At 39.2% G+C, this 20,985-nt stretch overlaps 1 protein-coding gene across 1 annotated transcript in view; it reads left to right on the top strand.

The window, feature by feature from the left end:
• Positions 1-13,680, top strand: part of PDGFC (platelet derived growth factor C) — a 385,303-nt gene extending 371,623 nt beyond the window's left edge. Inside the window, exons 4-6 of the mRNA XM_082264297.1 lie at positions 3,271-3,478; positions 10,003-10,220; positions 12,304-13,680. Of these exons, the coding sequence (XP_082120423.1) occupies positions 3,271-3,478; positions 10,003-10,220; positions 12,304-12,420 (543 nt within the window). The 3' untranslated portion in view covers positions 12,421-13,680. The remainder of the gene's footprint in view (positions 1-3,270; positions 3,479-10,002; positions 10,221-12,303) is intronic.
• Positions 13,681-20,985: the final 7,305 nt, after the last annotated feature.

Raw genomic sequence — 20,985 nt, 5'->3', positions numbered from 1 at the left:
AGGGGGAAATGTGCCATAAAAGTTATATATATATATATATATATATATATATATATATATATATATATAATCGAAACCTAAAAACAAAAATGGAACACATTTTCCTTTATTTTCACCTGGTGTTCCTGCTAGCATCACACTAGGGTGACAACCCTGATTCACTGTTCTATATCTAAAGAGGAGTAGCTCACTTTATTTGTACTACACATACCTCCCTCCTCTCCTAATCTCATCATGTCCATTACATAGAAGTGATTAATTTTAAAGTTCACAAATGTATTTAGAATGAAAAAATAAAATGAATGCTGCAATCGTATCTCATTACTTTACCAGTGTGGCAAGAAAAGTTTCTTCTTGAGTTTAAATACTTTTTAATATTGCTGCTTGTATAAAATTACAAATAAAACCTTAATTTATAACCACCACAATACTTTTCCTAGAATACTATTTACTATAAAAATCACATTGAACCTCTTAGCATTTTTTACACATTTTCACATTGGGACATTTATTGAAGTGGTTCCTGGAAATGTCATTTGTTTAATAAATGAGAAGAAGGTCTGGAAATGACAATTCATGGAATAAAGGCAAACTGAATTTGATAATAATGGCTTGGATCCATCATTTTTCCCCTCCGTTCCATCCCCTTACCATACAAGAATTACATAGTAGCTGCCATTAGGTTTATAGCAGATTCTATAAAATCCCATTGCTATTCAAGGCATGGCTCTATGATGAATCTGCCAACATACTTTATTCTTTTTGGACACTTGAGCTGACATTTGCCTCACTCACTTTAGTACTGCCATCAGTTAAAGTAATATTCAAAAGAACACAGTGTTCATAAAGCACTCTAATATCTATATGCAGTTGTTTCTGAGTTAAAGATGATGATGATGTTCTAGTAGTATAAATGTGCCTTTAACAGAGCTTTGTAATATTTTTATATTTAACAACATTTAGGCATGCCATAATTAATAAATCAAAGCATTTATTTTGGAACCTGCAATGACTGTTTTGCACCATGCAATGACTGTGTTGCAAAATGCAATGACTGTGTTGCACCTTTTCGTTACAACATTTAACTAAATGTGTAAAAAAACAAAAACTCTATGTATTTAAGTATAATACCACTGTAAATGCTATATAAAGAAATAGGAAAAAGGGGCAACTGCCCAGGACCAACCTGTTTGAGAGGGCTCAAAAAAATTAAACTAATTTAGAGAGGTGCACAGATGAGGCTTTTCTGGCTGGTAAATGTAGCAGAAGACACCAGGGATGTGTGTTCTTGGGTAGAAGTTCACATTTAAAAAGTGCAATTTTGAATACTTAATCACCCTCTTTAGAAATGTTGAGACTTTATTGCATTTGTATTGTATAGGTTATGTACGGGTAACATTTTAAACTCTTCTATAACTAAATTTGATATGGCAATATGCAGAAGAGAACATACTTTTCATACCACAAATCATTAGTAATAAATCAGCATTACTTCCAGTTTAGCCCTTGGGGAATCACACATTTGGTGCAGGCATTTGGAATAACTCACCAATATATGGAGATATTACTGGGCAATTATGTCTCAAAAAGAAAAAAAAATCCTCCTGACCCTAAATATGGCATATGCTTAGGAGGTCAAACATAATATTCTAGGTAACATATTATGTGATAAATTCAAGTGTTTATATATTTGTACCACTGTAACACCACCCAGTGGCATCCCTATGGGGGTGCGGAGGATGTGGATGGCACCAGGGTGACACCCAATAGATGGGTGACACCATCCCTAGGGTAGTGAGGGGGAGGCAGAGCTTTTTTTTTAAACAGAATGGGGTGGAACACCTCCGGCACTAGAAATAAAAACAAAGAAAAGGGTGCACCAGCCTAGCGCATTATCCTCCGTGGGCTTTTCCCCAGAGGGGCTCTGAGGAAGAGGCAAGGCCTCGAAACGTGTCAGCCCTTCGTCTTCACGAGAAATTGGACCTTTAACAAGGATTTTGCTCTATGGAATTGATATGCTGGAATTTTTAGCATGTTTGTGAGTTGCTGATTTTAAACTTGTTTCATTAAAAGCCCACTGAGGATAATGCGCTAGGCTGGTGCGCTCTTTTCTTTGTTTTTATTTGCAGTGTTTTGTTGACCACCCCGGTCATAGAGGGCAGCAAGGCTTAGCCATAGAGGATGCCAAGTGAGAGTTCCGAGATAGAGGCAGCCTGAGGATCTGGTTCTGAGCGCAGGAGCAGGGTGCTCAGCATCACAAGTTACCTCCGGCACTAGGCCTGTGTGTGTTTTCCTCTCAGGCTCTCACTGCTGTCACTTCTAAATACAAAAGCTGTCAGGGCTTCTGAATTTAGAAGTGGCAGCGAAACTACCTGGGTTAGGCGGCTCATGGCTGCACTGAATCCTCCCCTGATTGGTGAGCTGGTGTGTTGTGTGTGTGGGGAGGGGTCGAAAATGTTTTCATCTATGAAACTAACAGTGCCCCAGGGACGGATCCGATCCAGATCCCCTTATTTTTTATTGGGGGGGTCTACCGCACCAGATGTTACCAACTCTAGTGACACCACTGACACCACCACAGAGGGTCCAAAAGTGTAGACTTGTGGTATATACAATACAATACAATATATATATATATATATATATATATATATATATATATACAGTATTTATTATTCTTAGTTGCAGAAGTTTGAATAGTGTAATAGTGTCACCTCTGTGAATGAAGAACTGAGTTGTATAGATATATGAATGTGGACATGTTTTTAGTAGATTTAACAAATGTCATCTTGTAAACTGTCAATGTATTGTTTGACTATTGCTTAACACTGTGTTTCTTGTTTTGCACAGAATTGCTGGTATGATCATAAATGTAATAAAGTTAAACTCATGAGATTTTTTAAATGGCACAGTATAAATGTTGAGCATGTGCAATAATCCATAGCAACAAATCAGAGGGCAGGCTTCATTAGCTGGACTGTACTTTACTGTTGAAAGTTGATAAGTTATTGGTTATCTGAAAGTTGGAGCCTGATTGGCTGTCTATTTGTACATTAAATTTGAATTATAGAGTATGATTCAGGTACTTGATGTGGGTTCTAAATAACACAATATTTTTCAAATAGTACAGACTTGTTTGACTTATTCTTGATGACCAAACTCACATATAGACATGCTTAGTCATGCATATTGAACACATTAATTCAAATGCATTTTGTTTCTAATTCTTCTATTGTTTGTTTAATAACAATATTATCGATTTCTTTGTAGCAACAAGCAGAACCAGTCGGCCCCTCGGTGCACCCCCCATCAGCACTGCCACTAGATGTTCTTAGTGCAACAGTCTCCCGTTTTGGAACTGTAGAAGAAGTAATCAGATACCTTGAACCAGACCGATGGCAGTTGGACATTGAGGAATTGTACAGACCAACATGGCAATTACTAGGGAAATCCTATATCCATGGCAGAAAATCCAGAGGTATGTGTAGTATGTTGTACAGCATGTTAAATTGCAGCATGCTATTAAAATACATTTCATCATTAGTGTCCATGTCAATTTGTAATGATGCTATTTATGTCTAATATCCTTCATATAGGCTTCACTGTGTCTAAATCTGGATATTTAATTACTGGCAAGAGGTGATAACTATGTAACATTATTCATTTGATGCATTGTTTATATCCATAGAGAAAGACATATGTTAGTCATCTGAGCTCTGCAAATGATGGACTATACATTAATGTATTACTACTGTGTATGTATATTGCTACAACATGGAGAAACCCACAGACAGAATGTTTAACCTTTTGCTGTTTTTATGTAGACTCTACCGTTTATACCGGCCACTTTATTATCCTATCTTTTTCATTCTTTACTAACGCTCACAGATTATTATAACTGTAGAATTTGTGTATTCATACCGTTTAACTTGAAGAAGAGTGAAGATCTACAAATGCTTGAATATGGAAAAGGAATCAGATTTCCTTAGATCCTGACCAATTAAATAAAACTACCCAATTTCACTAAATCCTGACCAATTAAAAAATTCAGTAGTAACTGAATTTAGACTGCGGTCCCTACAGGTTTTCAGGTGCCAGCACCTGAACTTAGGAATAAAAATGTAATACAGCTTGCAAGTTCTTAGATGTGGTGGTTGCATGTGTTTTCTTTTTGTGGGGGAGGGGGGTTGCATTTATTTTTACCAAGTAAACCTACCAGTAGTGATGAGCCGAACACCCCCCCGGTTCGGTTCGCACCAGAACATCTCAAACGGGGGAAAAGTTCGTTAGAACATGCAATCTCCATTGAAGTCTACGGGACTTGAACATGAAAAATCAAAAGTCCTCATTTTAACCACTTCCAGACCACACGCCGCAGTTTTACTGTGGCAGGCAGCCCCTCCTGCGCGAACCGAAGTAGCTCTACATCGGTCGTGCGCCTACAGCTAGGGGGCGAGCGCGCGCCGCCACCGATGCGCTCCCGCCCCCACTCGGCAGCGGGGGCTCCGATGCACGGGGTAGGCGGCTCCGATTGCTGCCTGCTACCCGCGATCGCTCCCCGCTGAGAGAGAAGGACGGTCAGCTGTTGTAAACACAGCTGACCGTTCTTCTCTCTGGAATGATCACAGAGTGCCTGTGATCCTTCTATATAGGATCACAGGTCTCTGTGATCATTTCAAAAGCCCAACCCCCATACATTTAGAAACACTCCCCTAGGCTCACATTTAATCCCTTGATCACCCACAGTGTTTTTAGCACTGATTACTGTAGTAATGTCACTAGTCCCCCCAAAAGTGTCAAAAATGTCAGTTAGGGGTCCGATCTGTCCGTCGCAATGGCGCAGTCCCACAAAAAATTGCATATCGCCACCATTACTAGTAAAAAAAAAAACAATAAAAATGACATAAATCTTTCCCGTAGTTAGTAGACAAAATAACTTTTGCGCAAACCAATCAAAATACGCTTATTGCGATTTTTTTTACCAAAAATATGTAGCGAAATGTTAAAAAAGTTTGATTTTTAATTTTTTTTTTTTGGGAATGTTATATAGCAGAAAGTGAAAATTATTATTTTTTTCGCAATTGTCGCTCTTTTTTTGTTTATAACGCAAAAAATAAAAATCGCACAGGTGATCAAATACCACCAAAAAGAAAGCTCTATTTGTGGGAAAAAAAGGACATACATTTTTTTTGGGTACAGTGTCGCACTAACGGTACAATAACGCAGTGCCGAATCGCAAAAGATGGCCTGGTCATTAAGGGGGCAAATCCTTCCGGTCCAGAAGTGGTTAAAGGTGTATTACAATACAATTTTTTTTTTTTTTTTAAACAATCATTTTTACAGGAGCAGTGATTTTAATGATGCTTAAAGTGAAACAATAAAACTGAAAAATTATTTAAATATCGTGCCTGGGGGGCCCCCCTTAATGTGCCTGTAAAGTGGCGCATGTGTGCGATGTATGTAGCCTGCTGCAGCAATACTGACATTTTTAAAGGAAAAAAAGTAATTTAAACTTGCTCACGGTTGTAATGTATTGTCGGCTCCCGGCGATACAGATAAAAAACATGAAAAAAATGGCCACGCCAAAATTGAAAAAAAATGGTGTCCCGCCGCTTTCCCATAAAAGAGCTTTCACAGCTCCAGCAGCACATTACACCAGAGGCGTCTGAAGAGGCGGAAGCTTTTTATTTTCTTTTTTCTATTTTTCGGGTGCGGCAACGCGATTGACGATGGATTTACATCGGGGGAAACTATGTTTTTATTTTTTTAATAAAGAACTTATTAAAACTGGCTTTTGTCTTTATTTTTTTTGTAAACTTTTTTGGTGAATGGGTAGGGGTGCAATGTACCAATATCCATTCACATAGGGGGGGACGGGGGGGGGGCTAGGAGCTCCCTTGTTAAAGGAGGCTTCCAGATAAGCCCCCCACCCGCAGACCCTGACAACCACAGCCCATTGTTGTCCAGGAAGAGGCCCCTGTCCCCATCAATATGGCGACAAGGTGCTTTGGGGGGCACCCCAAAGCACCCTCCCCATGTTGAGGGCAAGTGGCCTGGTATGGCTAAGGAGGGGGGGCGCTCACTTGCCCCCCCCCATTCTGTCCAGACAGGCTGCTTGTTCGAGTCTGGTATGGATTTTGGGGGGGCCCCACGCAGTTTTTTTTTAAATTTTGGTGTGGAGTTCCCCTTAAAATCTGTATCAGACCCCAAGGGCCTGGTATGGACTGGGGGGGACCCCACACCATTTTTTTCATGTTTTTTATCTGTATTGCCGGGAGCCGACAATACATTACAGCCACAAGCAAGTTTAAATGTCATAAGAATCAGCCCTACACTACACTGCACTGCTTGATATGTGTATATATACTACACTCCCTGATCTATTACTAGATACAATGCACAATTCACTAACTACCTGCCTAATCTCACTCCTATTTCACCTAACACACTATACACGGCTGCCGTATAAGCAGCAGCTTTATATAGTGTGGGGCGTGGACTTAGCCCCTGAACCAGGATTGGCTAAAGGCACCCTGCAAAACTTTTGGTAAAGATTTTGGTTTGGTTGGTAAAAAGATTTGGTAAAACTAGATGAGCACACTTGTATTTTTAAGGCCCCATTCACACTTGGGAATTCAGTGGGAATGCATGTTCCCCCCTGGCTTGTAAAATGCTTGTGCTTTTCTGTGCATTGCACATAGGGCAGCCCATTCACTTAAATATCATTTATAACCATGTGCAACAAATGCGCAGAAGAAGCTAATTTTGACACTGAGCCAGGCACATTTGGTGATGCGTGTTTTTTTTTTTTTTTTTATTTCAATTTTTATTGAAGAATAGTTTCAAAAGGTACACAACATAAGGTGATCTATATGTCGCATAAATTGTACAAAGTAAATAGCCTCTTAATAAAGCAACGTAGTTAACATAAACATGAGGGCCTTGTGAAGGAAAGTGGGCTGGTCACCCCAAGTGGGACCATACTGTAACATATGTAGTTACTAATAAACGAGGAGGGGATTGTGGGAGGGGGTATAATAGACAGAAGGGGGGGGGGGGAGTACAGTGTCACCTTAGAGTTAGTCAATGAGTAGTAATGAAAGATTTTGCCAAAGACTGCATTTTAACCACTTGCCGACTGCCTAACGACGATTTACGTCGGCAGTCAGCCCCTCACAGGCAAAGCGACGTAGGTCTACGCCGCTAGCCTGTGAGGGTCTAGGGAGCGAGCGCGCGCCGCTGGAGGCGCGCTTCCGCTGGAGGCGCGCTTCCGCTCGCTCACGGACCCCCCCCCGCGCGTGTGCCCGGCGGACCCGATGTCCGCCGGGCACTCACGATCGTCCTTTAGAGCGGGAGAAAGGCAGGCGGCTAATGTAAATACAGCCGCCTGTCATTCTCCCCTGTGTAAGAATGGAGATCACATGGTTCTACTATGTAGGACCGTTGATCTCTGTTCTTAAACCAGTAGCCACAGCCAATCACAGTTAGAAACACGCCCCTAGGGACACACTTAACCCCTCCCTCTCAAATAAAATCCCCTGCCAGTGTCATTTTTACAGTAACAGTGCATATGTATAGCACTGGTTACTGTAGTAATGTCACTGGTAACCCCAAAAGTGTCAAAAATGTCAGTCAAGGGTCCGATCTGTCCGCCGCAATGTCGCAGTCCCGCAAAACAAATCGCAGATCGCCGCCAAAAAAACCAACAAAAATGACAAAAATCTTTCCCTTAGTTAGTAAACGCAATAACTTTTGCGCAAACCAATCAAAATACGCCTTTTGTGGTTATTTTTACCAAACATAGGTAGCATAAAACAAATTGGCCTAAAATGTTAAAAAATTTTGATTTTTACATTTTTTTGGGGGGAATTTCATATAAAAAAATGTGAAAAATATTGTTATTTATTTATAAATTTTAGCCGCCGCCGTCACCGTTAGCTCGCGCACAAAAAAAAAAGTATACGGAAGTCGAGCTGCGAATGAAATCGCTGTTCAAACCACACATGTGAGGTATCGCCGCGAGCGTGAACAATAATTAAAAAAAAGAGCTACATTTTAACTCTAAACTGGTAACCGTTAAAAAAATTTAAAATGTCGCCTATTGAGATTTCTATTGACCGTAGTTTGTCGCCATTCCGAGGGTGCGCGCAATTTTAAACCGTAACATGTTGGGTATCTATTTACTCGGCGTGACATCATCTTTCACAATATACAACAAAATGGGCTAACTTTACTGTTTATATTTTTTAAATGCAGTGAAATGTGATTTTTAAAATTTTTTCCCAAAAAATTGCGTTTTAAAGACCGCTGCGCAAATACCGCATGATAAAAAATGACCGCAATTTGATTCTCCAGAGTCTTTGCTAAAATAATATATGTAATGTTTGGGGGTTCTAAGTAGTTTTCTAGGAAAAAATACTGATTTTAACTTGTAAACAAAAAGTGTCCGAAATAGGGCTGGGGCTTAAGTGGTTAACCGGCATCCGGTCAGCGTTAACCAGCGTCAAGCAGCATTTATCCAAAGTCCCCGTCATGCTGTGTATAGTTCAGTTGCAGGAGTATCCTACTCATCCCTTCTCCCATCCAAGTTCCTAAAAACCCAAAGATACTGGACTGGTTCTTGTCTCAGTGCTCCCACTTGGAGAAACATGCTCAAAAGGTACTTTTATTGCACCCGGTGACCCAGGGGGACCCACAGCCAGCATCTATGCTGGATATTCTGCTACATAATTGCTGGGACTTGGTCTCTTTGCCTACACAGTGCAAAGTGACAAGATCTCTTATTAGAAAAAACGCCCACTAATGCTCATTTTCCCTATGCTTCGCTGCTGCTTCATTTCTTAACCCTGTATAAGCACTCTCAGATGGTGTTGATACTTACACAGGGTTAACTTTTTCCACCTTCTTGTCAGGTCACAGTGCTTGAACCTGGCAAATTGCCACTTATGCCAGAGCATTGCATGTTGGGAGGAGGTTAGATGCTGTGTCATATCCTAAATCACTGGATGTTTGCTGATTATGACGTTATGATGGCTCAACAGAGTATTGTGGGAATATGTAGAAGGTGAGTTTCAGAAAGGATATATACAAAATATACTGCTCTAAATACAAATAAATCTATTCTATCTAGTGTATCAAATCACATGCTCTATACCCAATCACCTGCCATATATTATCAATTGCAAAAATACTTATGATATGTACCGTGTGAATAAATTGTGTTCAAATTAATATAAAAAAACAGAAAAACAAATCTCCAAATGTGAACAAAAAGGAGATGCTGAGCTTAAGCAGGTGAAGTATTTTTTCCTCACAAAAGAGAACGTCAATTTGCAATAATTAGGCAAACTGAAAGATTCTTTTTTAAATAACCCCAAATCCCCATAGACCTTACATTGCCTCTGAAGCATTGTTGCATGGTTTAGCTGCTTTAGCATGCAAGAAAAAGATACTAGCATGTTTGGCATTTGAATTTGCCACTTCCAATGGTAGTGCACTTTTACCACCTATGCATGAAGTTAGAAATTATATTAAAGTTAGTGTAAAAGCATAAAGCTCAGTACTGCACAATATATGGTCTCAGTACTCCATGATCTATGTGAAATTAATCTATTAACTCCTTACAGATTAGAATAAACTATTAACTCCCAACCAATGACTAGAGAGCCATGTGTAGCTCTTGTCCCACCATGATATGGATTCCAGCAGCCACTCAACAGGCGAACTGTTCCTGTACCCTAAATACCTGCTGCAGGAACATTTGCTGTAAACATTATGCTAATGAAGGATTGCCTTATTTGGAGATTTACTGTATAGTCGTATATTATGTAGCATCTTAGTTGACAATGGTTGTGATTTCTGGTGTATGCCTACTTTATGGTGCTTATGTTTATATAAAAAAATAAATACTATACACTGTTTATTCTGTGATAGATTGTGTGGCCTTATAAGAAAGTATTGGGTAATAATAACCAATTTAAAATGTTGTGCTTCATTTCCCAGGAAGTGACCTGAGTATTATGAGAGATGAGGTACGTCTATACAGTTGCACACCACGCAACTTTTCAGTATCTCTGCGGGAAGAACTGAAGCGGACGGATGCCATATTTTGGCCAAATTGTCTGCTGGTTAAGCGATGTGGTGGCAATTGTGCTTGCTGCAATTACAGCTGCAATGAATGCCAATGTACACCAACTAAAGTCACAAAGAAGTACCATGAGGTATGTCAAATGGATTGTCTCAAAGTAAAGTGCTCTCATATAACAGGAGCACAGTGTGAGCCCCCCCTCCCTTCTTATTCATTGTTTATGTCCACATCCCTGTCTACTTGTGTTGTCTTTTCCGAGTAGAGATAGTATTCCCCCCCATGAATGTCAGTTAAAAGTCAATGTTCATCCATGTATAAGCAAAATTAGTTTTTGTTGAAAATTACTTTGTCAATTTCTTGACCCCTTCAGTAATAGCCTATATTACTCAAGGATTGGCAGGCCCTTTTTCAGTTTCCAGTGTATATGATACCTTGACTCTTTCACTTACTTTCTGTTACACAAGGACGTTTTGAAAACCCCCAAAAGAAGCCATTTTGAAATGAAGACACCCTAGGGCAGTGATGGCGAACCTTGGCACCCCAGATGTTTTGGAACTGCATTTCCCACAATGCTTATGACAGAGTGACCATCGGGTTCTCCCCCTTCCAAAGGCCCTTCCCCCAGGAAGTGTAGTTCCAAAACATCTAGGGTGCCAAGGTTTATGAGGTTGTTTGCAACTGCTGATGATTAGGGATGAGCTTAAGGTACCTGGGTTTCATTTGAGGCCAGTTTAGAGAACATTACAAAAGTTTAGGTGCTAAAATGCAAACACCTTTAAATTCAATGGAAGCTGAATGTTAAAACACAGTAATGGCAATTTTTAGGATAACAGGTAAAGGATTGTGAAACAAATAATATCAGGGCTAGGCATAGTCCTGGGCAACATATATCAAAGACAACATTCTATTTGGCGGGGAGCAGCTATTTTCTTTAAAAAATGTGCCTGTGAAGTGGCACATCTGTGTGGTGTATACAACTTACTACAGAAACACTGCTGTATAAATTGTTAGCAAATAACAGCTTTGACCACTTTACTTCTGCTTGTAAACAAAGATTCCTTTTATCTTTACCAGCCCCTTATCCTAGAGTATATAAATTAATGGGGACCCCCTACATAAAAAAGCTGTGAGTTACCCCTAAAATATATACCAGAGCCTAATGTGAAGAGGGACCTTATGCAAAAAAAAAATCCATACCAGACCATTATCTGAACAGGCCACATGCCCTCAACATAGGAGTACCATGTAATGAGGACAAGAGCTTCTTTCCCACAACCCAATGGTTTGTGGGCAGGGCGGGTTATAGGATTCTACAAGTCCCCTTTAACTACTTGCCACCCGCCCACCATCAAATGACAGCGGAGTGGTGCAGCTCTCGTTCTGGGAGGACGTCCTATGACGGTGCCCCAGAACGACCGCTCTCGCGCACCCGAAGGGGCATGCAGCGTTCGCAGCCGCGCCATGTTCCTAGGACAAGGTGTGACCCTGTTCTTGGTAAAGAGACAATGTGATTGGCTATGTCCAATCACAGCTGGTCACATGTAAATGCGGACGTGCCGTTTATCGGCGCTCTTCGCCTCACACTGTCAGAGTGTGTGGCGAGGAGAGCCGATCAGCGGCTCCTCAAAGGGAGTGCAGGACAAGTAATCAGGGCACTGATCATCAGTGCCCTGATTACAGTAAAGGAAAAATAGTGCACATCAGTGACACCAATCAATGTGTTCATGAGTTTTTATATCTATAGTAGCAAGAGTTATTTAAAAAATATTACTACTCAAACTGGGGGAAAAAATCATAGTTTTCTATATTGAGCTTATTTTTGCCTTTAAATTATATAAAAAAAAAAAAAAAATTCTTGGAAGATAATGTCACCATAAGAATTTTTTTCAACTAGCTATCAGTAAAAAATGTAGGCATGTTCTAAGGTTTGGGCCCATTTGTTTGAATGGGCTAGTATAACCCCTTAGCGCATGAAAAATTGTACCTGCACCATGTTTTTTGGTTCAAATGGTTCACATTAGTGCATTTTGTAGGTGCTGTGGATTGCGCCATGCACAAGTGTCAACATTTCCGTAAAATGCTTGGTCTGAAAAGCCTTGCCACAAATACTGTATATATGTGAATGGGCCCTTAAGACTGTAGTAATCTTTTATACATTTCATCAAGTGTGTAAGTTTTTTTTCTGAATAGTTTTATGTTTATATTTTTATCTGTAGGTTCTACAGCTCAGGCAAAGGACTGGTTCGAAATCCCTTCAGAAATCTCTCACAGATGTGGCCTTGGAGCACCATGAAGAGTGTGCTTGTCTGTGCAAAGGAAACACAGAAGGATAATCAGATGGATAAATGAATCAATATTTAAAGCACATACAATTTATTGCTGTTTCCCCATGGGGATAGCTTACTTTAACTCTGGAAACATGGTAGTCCATTTACGGCTGCCTGTATTGCAGATGTACAGCAATTTGACATGATGATGAAAGGAGACGCGGAATAAAAAAAAAAACATTTGCCTTGCCTTAATGTTTGGTTGGTGTTGAGCCCAGACACCACATCATTGAGAGGGTATTAGTCAGTGCGTTCTCGCTACCCTTAAATGTTACTGTACACAGATGAACCTCTGCATTAGGAAAGGAAAGTCATCATCAGAGATGTCTACGGGACTGAATGGAGATCTGCTTTGGGCCTGACCACAGTACTGAATAACATCATTTTGGAGCTATATTCAGCTTTGAAATCCCAAAGAAAACGGTTTGCATGATATAAGCATCTTTGTATGCTTCTGCGGTAGGAACAGTTCCACCCAGATTTTGTAAGCATGACTAAGAAAGAAAGGATTTCCATTTAAAGCCTTGTGCAATCATTTGACCTATCATTTGTTTCTACGATATGCTCGGACCAATATCCTCATAATCATAACTGATGTAGACAGTTGCCATAATCCAACAAGAGGCTTTTTTTTTTTTTTTTTTGTATTTTATTTTTCATTGAGTTACTTTTGTACATTTTATATTCTTTTGACATTATATCGATTTGCTTTTTTTTTTTTTTCCATTCGTGTTAATTATCTCTTTTTACATAGGGTATTTAAAATACTGTCTTTTTAAAGCTTAGATACATTTGTTGTGTAATTCTTTCTCATGTATTGTATCTGTTATGTAAAAACCCAGTTGAATTTTGATTGAGCTGCAGAAGCTGGTTATTTGTATATGGTGCTAAACAGTGAAGAACAGAAAGCTGGGTTGTTAAATTTGAAGAATAAATTACAGATTGGAAGAATACGTGGTACAGTGCTGCTACTCAACAGTCCTCTTAATTTAATATAGTTTGTGTCAAGAAAAATGCAACTGAATGCTCAAACGTGTATCAGATTTGGTTTGTAATAACTCTTGTTTATTTCTTAACGTCTGATAACACACTTTATATTTACAAAAATGTGCAGTTGTCACTGTTCAGTTATCGACAAGGCAAATATTTAATGATTTCTATGAAACATGCTCATCAATAAACATACAGTGGAAAATGGCCTCACATTTCCTCAAGTTTTCCTCTTATACACAAGTGAAACTTTTTACAACAGGGTTAAAGTGTATGTAAACCTAAAATAAAAAATCCTCTTTATTGTATTTCTTTGTTCCTCATAACTCTAATATTTAAGCCTTTTTTTTTTTTTTTTTATTTTTTTTTTTTTTTTACATTACAGCTACCAATGCTGAAAATAGCTGGTGATCCTGTCTGTCTCCTCCACCCAGTCCAGATTCCTGTCTTTTTTATTCTAGCATTAGGCATGGCTGCACAGCTGTGGTGAAGTTGGCAAATTACTTGCTTTCATTTCAAATGGGAAAAGTAAGATCCCTGCAAAGAAAGTACAGTATTTAAAATTTACCTGCCCCACTGATTGCGCCGCCAAACTAAGCAGCATTGAAGATCTAAGTTTGCTAAAAGATCCTAAGCATGTGGCACCCTTCCAGGTTACATAGTTACATAGTTCGTCAGGTTGAAAAAAGGCACAAGTCCATCTGGTTCAACCAACAAAAAGGAAAAAAAAAACAGTATTGAAAACCCAACCATACAATCCCATATACACAATCCTATACCCGCAGTTGATCCAGAGGAAGGCGAAAAAACCCAGCAAAGCATGATCCAATTTGCTACAGCAGGGGGAAAAAATTCCTTCCTGACCCCCCAAGAAGCAATCGGATATTCCCTGGATCAACTTTACCTAAAAAAAAATGGAAAGAATCCAGACCTAATGCAATCTATTTGGAGACGAAATCTGTTTTCCTCTAGACATAAAGAGTGCCCCCTTGTCCTCTGTGTTGACCTTAAAGTGAACAACGCAACACCAAGTTCACTATATGGACCCCTTATGTATTTATACATGTTGATCATATCCCCCCCTTACTCTCCTCTTCTCAAGAGAGAATTAATTCAGTTCCTCTAATCTTTTCTCATAGCTGAGCTCCTCCATGCCTCTTATCAGTTTGGTTGCCCTTCTCTGCACTTTCTCCAGTTCCCCAATATCCTTTTTAAGAACTGGTGCCCAAAACTGAACTGCATATTCCAGATGACGTCTTACTAATGATTTGTACTGGGGTAAAATTATATCACTCCCTCTGGAGTCCATGCCTCTGTTAATACAAGAAAGGACTTTGCTTGCTTTGGAAACCGCAGCTTGGCATTGCATGCTATTATTAAACTTATGATCTACCAGAACACCCAGATCCTTCTCCACTATGGATTCCCCCAGTTCTACTCCCCCTAGTATGTATGATGCATGCATGTTCTTAGCCCCAAAGTGCATAACTTTACATTTATCAACATTAAACCTCATTTGCCACATATTTGCCCAATGAAACAGTGCACTGAGGTCAGCTTGTAAGTTGGAGACATCCTGTAAGTTTTTCCACTGCAAAGCTTGGTGTCATCTCCAATACTGAAATGGTACTTTTAATCCCAGACAAGATAATAAAAAGTAAGGGTCCCAGCACTGAACCTTGGGGTACACCACTGATAACCTTAGACCATTCAGAGTAAGAATCATTAACCACTACTCTCTGAATTCTATCTTTTTGCTAATTTTCTATCCAATTACAAACCACTCTTTCCAAGCCTGTAGACTTTACCTTACACATTAGCAAACGCTTTTGCAAAATCCAAGTATACTACGTCCACAGCCACCTTTTACTTACCTCCTCATAAAAAGAAATCAGGTTTGTTTGACAACTTCTGTCTTTCCTGAATGCTGTCTGTTGCTTAAAATATTTTTTTCCAGCAAGAACTCATCTATGTGGTCTTTTATTAAACTCTCCAGTATCTTCCCAACTATAGAAGTTAAACTAACAGGTCTATAGTTACTTGGCAAAGACTTTGATTCCTTTTTAAATATTCTTTTCCATCAAGTCACACAGTGAGATGCTACAAAGGGAACATGTGTGAGACTGCATAGACACCAGGATTTTCCTGATTGTATCATCCAAGGGAAGAATTTTATTCCAGAAGATGATGTCCCTGGATGATGACCGAACAAAGATGATATTATTCTGGAGAGATACAAATGAAGGTATTGTAGGTAGGGGGAGCACTGTGAACTCTGTGAGAGATAATATTATTCTGTAAGTGTTATGATGTTACATTGTTTAGCATCAATGTATTTAACATGAAGTGTTTATATATGACGCTAGGTCTGTTTAAAAATACATATGTTGCTTATGGTGTTAAAAATGATTACCAGTCCTAATTAACATTTTCTGTGGTTTCTAAAAAGATAATGGGGTTGATTTACCAAAGCTGGAGAGTGAAAAATCTAGTGCAGTTGTGCATGGTAGCCAATCAGCTTCTAACTTCAGCTTTTTCAATTAAGCTTTGACAATAAAACCTGGAAGCTGATTGGTTTCTATGCAGAGCTGCACTAGACTTTACACTCTCCAGCTTTAGTAAATCAACCCACATGTGTTGGCAATTTCCATTCTATACCTAGCTTGCATATTTCGCTGTACCCACATACTCCCCTCACTCTTCTTAGGTGAAAACCTATACTCAGAAAACCTGGAAGCTATTGCTACCTTCCACCAGCTGCGCCAGAAGGAATATTCACATTGCAAGTTGTTATAAAATGTATGCATCGTAATGGGAAGAAAATGAATGAACATTTAAAGCTGAATTCCAACCTTCTTTTCAGGAGAACTGACTAGAATGATTAATCCCAGCATAGATCGAACATCTGTACCATGTTGCTCAGTTGTCTGGAGATCTCTTGATATTCTGGGTTAAGTAGTGGCTTTGTATCATGTGACACTATGTATATCCCACTGATAGACTCTGTCCCTTCCATAACCACTTCCTTTTGTAACTAGAGAGTCTTTACACTCCCCTTTGTAGTCTTTCAGACTCTGGAAATGATGTAACTTCCTTCACACCTCTGATGGTGGGTGGTATTGAGTACATCCTAGCTGGTATTCAATCCCACACAGTTACACCTACAGGAAGAGCCCAAACCTCCCAATTCCCACCTAACAGATCACAACATTATTTAGGAAGGAACCACCTTCATACAAAGCCTGTTCTGAAAGCTAGCTGTGCTGCTTCTGGGCAGGATTGAATTGATCACAATTAGAATGTAACCCTGCCCAGTAAAATATGCTGACCAGTGTAAACAGGTAGAGTCTGACCTTACAATCCCGCTTTCCCACCGCCCTGATCTGTGTAAAGTGATTCATAAACAAATAAAGGAAACGCCTTCCTAATAAACTCCCATAGCCCTTGCTCTGGTAGTCTTGCAGTAAGCCATTCTTCTTTGGCATGCTGCAAAACAGGAATGATACAGGAGGAGGTACGACACATTCACAACTTTCACAACCCACATGAAGACCCAGAAACACCCACAGTAACCCTAGGACCCACACACATTAAATCCCACAACTAGTACTAGTGACTCCCATTGCCCACCCTGAAGCTACAGAGGTTCAAAGATCATGGGGCATGTAGTAGCAGGACTGGAAATGGAAGGAAACAGGAAGTTAGAGAACTTAGAAATTCAGCCAGGAGGAGGAGTGACATCACAGACACAGAAACCTGCTGTATACAGCTAAAGGAGGTAAATTACATACAAACTGATAGAGGGCTTGTGATTCATTTACATGCACCATGCATCTTTTGTTTTGGGGAGGAAAATCTGGAGTTCTTTAAATTCTGGTTTATCCTTTCCTTGTATTTCAAAGGCCATAAACAGACAAAACATTTTGATTTGCATTGGATGGAGGGAGAAGGGAGGGAAGGATTATAGTCTGTCGGGTTTTTATGACAACAGGTGTCCTTGTTGGGCAGATTTCCCCTCATGTTCTGTCAGAACAGGAATTCATGGTAAATCTTGGTAAATCTCTACAATATGGGCACTACTGAAAAAAAAGTTTCAGTAGTGTCCAAAGACTTCTGACAATGTTTTTGTTCCTGTCCTTGTCCCATCCTTGGGTGCCACAGGGACAGGAAATAATAGGAAATCTTCCCTATCCCCTAACATATGATGAAGTAAAAAAAAAATCTATATTCCGTTCTTACATCCAATGCTAAATTGTCATATTAGTTGTCGTAAGTGATATTCTTTTACTAGTGCAATTTAACTCTTAGCAGGGTCATATAAATATTCAAATATCATCAAAGCCATGACCCCTAAATTGTAAATGCTAACCATAACTTGTTACTAGTGATGGGAGAATCTGCCAGAGCTTGAGTCACCCAGGGTTTGTCAATCTTGTACAAATTTTGATGAATTTAGTAGTAAATCCTATTGTAGTCTATAGGGCAGGAATTCTTGGTGGCAAAAAAAAAAAAAACGACATGATTGAAGAGGCCATAAATAACACAGCAATGTAAAACTGGCCAGCAGGAGGTCAATTTTAATGAGCAAGGCTAGGCCTAAATTAACTATATACAAAAAGCATAGGCTGAGCCTTTACCTCAAAAATTACAAAACTGTATAACTTCTTCCAGTATCAGGAAGTATTAATCAGGGATAATAGGCCAAAATTTAGCAAAGCAGGAAGTGCAGAAAGGTGTTTTACTACAAGATTCAAGGGACTGAAGATAATACAGTAGTATAAAATTTGCCAGCAGCAGGACAATTTTAATGAGCACAGGCTAGGGTTCTACTTCAAGAATTAGGATTCTGCAGTGGATACGGTGGTGTAAAATTGTCCAACAGCAGGGCAGTTTTATAGGAATAATAAAAACCTTACAAAAGAAATAAAAACCCGCAAATACCTTCCTTGAAACAAAAGCCAAATGTTTTAAGGGAATTGCAGCAAAAAATCAGTTTAACCTAACATAAAGGCCCTATCAACATACAATCAAATCAAGCATGCCCTCAAAATAAATCCCCAAAACACCAATCCATAAAATATAATTTTTGAAAGGGAAGCCTTGCAGCACATAAAAGGTTGCTATGCCCTAAATCACAGCTTAAAATGACCACTGACTTCAGACTAAACACAAATTTGAATAAATAATTAAGAATAATAGGAACAAAAAAAGAAGGCAGCAAAGGGCTAGCAATTAAAATACTAGTACACTTTCTTAAGTGATCCGAAATCTTTCTCTATACAATTTGTCAGTTTTCCCTATGCTCTTTCTTCAACAGCTTCCAATTCACTGACACTATGGCTGTTCTGTGCCATCCTTTTTTAAGCCCCTGGCTTAACCAAAAGCCTCCTTATTGGTCCTACTAGGCCTGATGGTCACTGTTTAAAGATCATGCAGTGCATTAAGGTTTAAAAAATTTAGGGGAATCTGCACATACTGTAAATTCACCAGAAACGCAAATCTCAAGTCCATGATTGTGGCAAACCTGAACATTATCTCTTCTTGTTACCTGGTCCTCCTTAATACTGCTGTAGATAATTTTTTTGTGCTCTCCCTGATTATTACACCAAACTGAAGCTTGAGCAGAAACAAAAGCTAGTATGTAATATGACTTTGCTTTTGCATTTTATGCAATGGACGCTATACAGGATGCAGTTTGATGGGACCACACATATCAATACTCATGCTGTGAGTCTACTTGTGACACATAGTACATATTCCTATCGCACACCTTCCTGGTATGTAAGCTCTTATGTGTTGAGTGCTGAAGCGATCACCAGTTGGCAACTGGATTAGATACAAGTAAATACATATTCGCCAGCACCCCAAGGCTCTTGCAAAAGCAGTCCAAAACTTTATTGAAGTTACGATCACATCAAAAAAAATGATGCAACGTTTCGGAGCCGCACAGGACCCCTTCGTCACATGCCTGACGAAGGGGTCCTGTGCGGCTCCGAAACGTTGCACCATTTTTTTTTATGTGATCGTAACTTCAATAAAGTTTTGGACTGCTTTTGCAAGAGCCTTGGAGTGCTGGCGAATATGTATTTACTTGTGACACATCTGCTGTGAACTGACTTTTATCCCTCCGTGCATGGACTTCTAAAGCTCCCACTAAATCCCATTTAAAGTTACCTCATTCACATACATAATTAACCAACAAAGTGATAACAAAAACACAATACTGCCTACTCTCTGAGTGTTACCCATACATTTAGTTCAATTAGAGCTCAAAAGTGCAAAGAGCATCAATCTATTCATATGCTGCAGAGACCTATTATGTCTCTAGACAAGACACATCATCCCTAGAGACCGCTAAAAGCACTAGTGATTACAGACTCTATGTGTTATAAGCTAATAGGACGTTATCCGTACACTGTTCTGATGATGGCAAAAAAGCCTGAAACCGCTGTATGCAGGTTGAAATAAATGGATCTATAATAGGAAATATATTTGCACTTTACACCAGAGGTTCTGCATGTGCATCTGGCTGATGGGCCATAAAGGAATTATTTGCATTTTATGTTCCTACTGGACCTGAACTATAGCAAACTACATGTCGTGTTAAACTGGTATATTTTAATTTTACTTATTTTTATGTTTTACTTTATTATCCTTAACATTTGTTGCTGCATTATTAATGCCTATATATTTTCAAGCATTGGATTTCAGCGGGTGACCAAGCCTTGTGGTTCATTACCTGTTATTGTCCCTTTTGTTTGTTTTTTTCAATTTGTTCTCCTAATATTTTGTCTCATTAGCAGGCTATAGTTCATTTTTACCAGAGGCTTTTTCAGAGTCTCTGCTGGTAGCCTGCTTTGTATAGCATCAATGGGTTCTATATTATGTCCTTCTTCTAATGTAACCAGCCATTAATTGTTGGCATAAATAAATGAGCATTCTAATAAGGAGTAGAAGAATAACATTATTTCTTTGAAGATAGCAATACTCACAAAATTAGATTTCAAATGGGCAGCCTGTAATGAGTTCTATGTGCTAAGCACCTGTTTGATTCCATTTTTTTTCCTTAGTGTGACTTCATGTTGGGGATGCAGAGCTAGGAACTTCCCACACTTTCAAATGATTCATCCTTTTTCTTGGTGGTCTGGACAGACAAAACATTTAGGAAGGAAGCTTACAGTTGCCTGTATTTCCCCACATATTAAAAATAGTATGTGCATTTCTAGAAAAAAAATCTTTATTTAGTCATAAGCTAAATACAATGCAAATGTTTAACCAGTGCCCTCCATTTGCATACCTTCCCTTTTACTGTGCCTTTCTTAATTGAAAGAATTATTTTAAATTTAAAGTAGACCTTCTCACTTATATTGAACCGCTTCTATGAATTCAATTAGTATTGCAAAATACATACATATTATTTTTACTCTTTTTCTATCTTCTCACGTGCTAACACTCCGTTCTACTCCCAGCAGAAATGTCAATGCCAACATTTAAAAAATTTACGCCAGCAGTGACCAACTTCTTTTTCAGTGTTTTCTTGGCCGGCCAATCGATAACGTCAGTAGAGTCATGACATGTAAT

The sequence above is a fragment of the Pelophylax lessonae genome (genome assembly GCF_965119305.1).
Source record: "Pelophylax lessonae genome assembly, chromosome: 1".
NCBI classification, from domain to species: Eukaryota; Metazoa; Chordata; class Amphibia; order Anura; family Ranidae; genus Pelophylax; species Pelophylax lessonae.
This window is presented reverse-complemented; position numbering and strand designations above follow the sequence as displayed.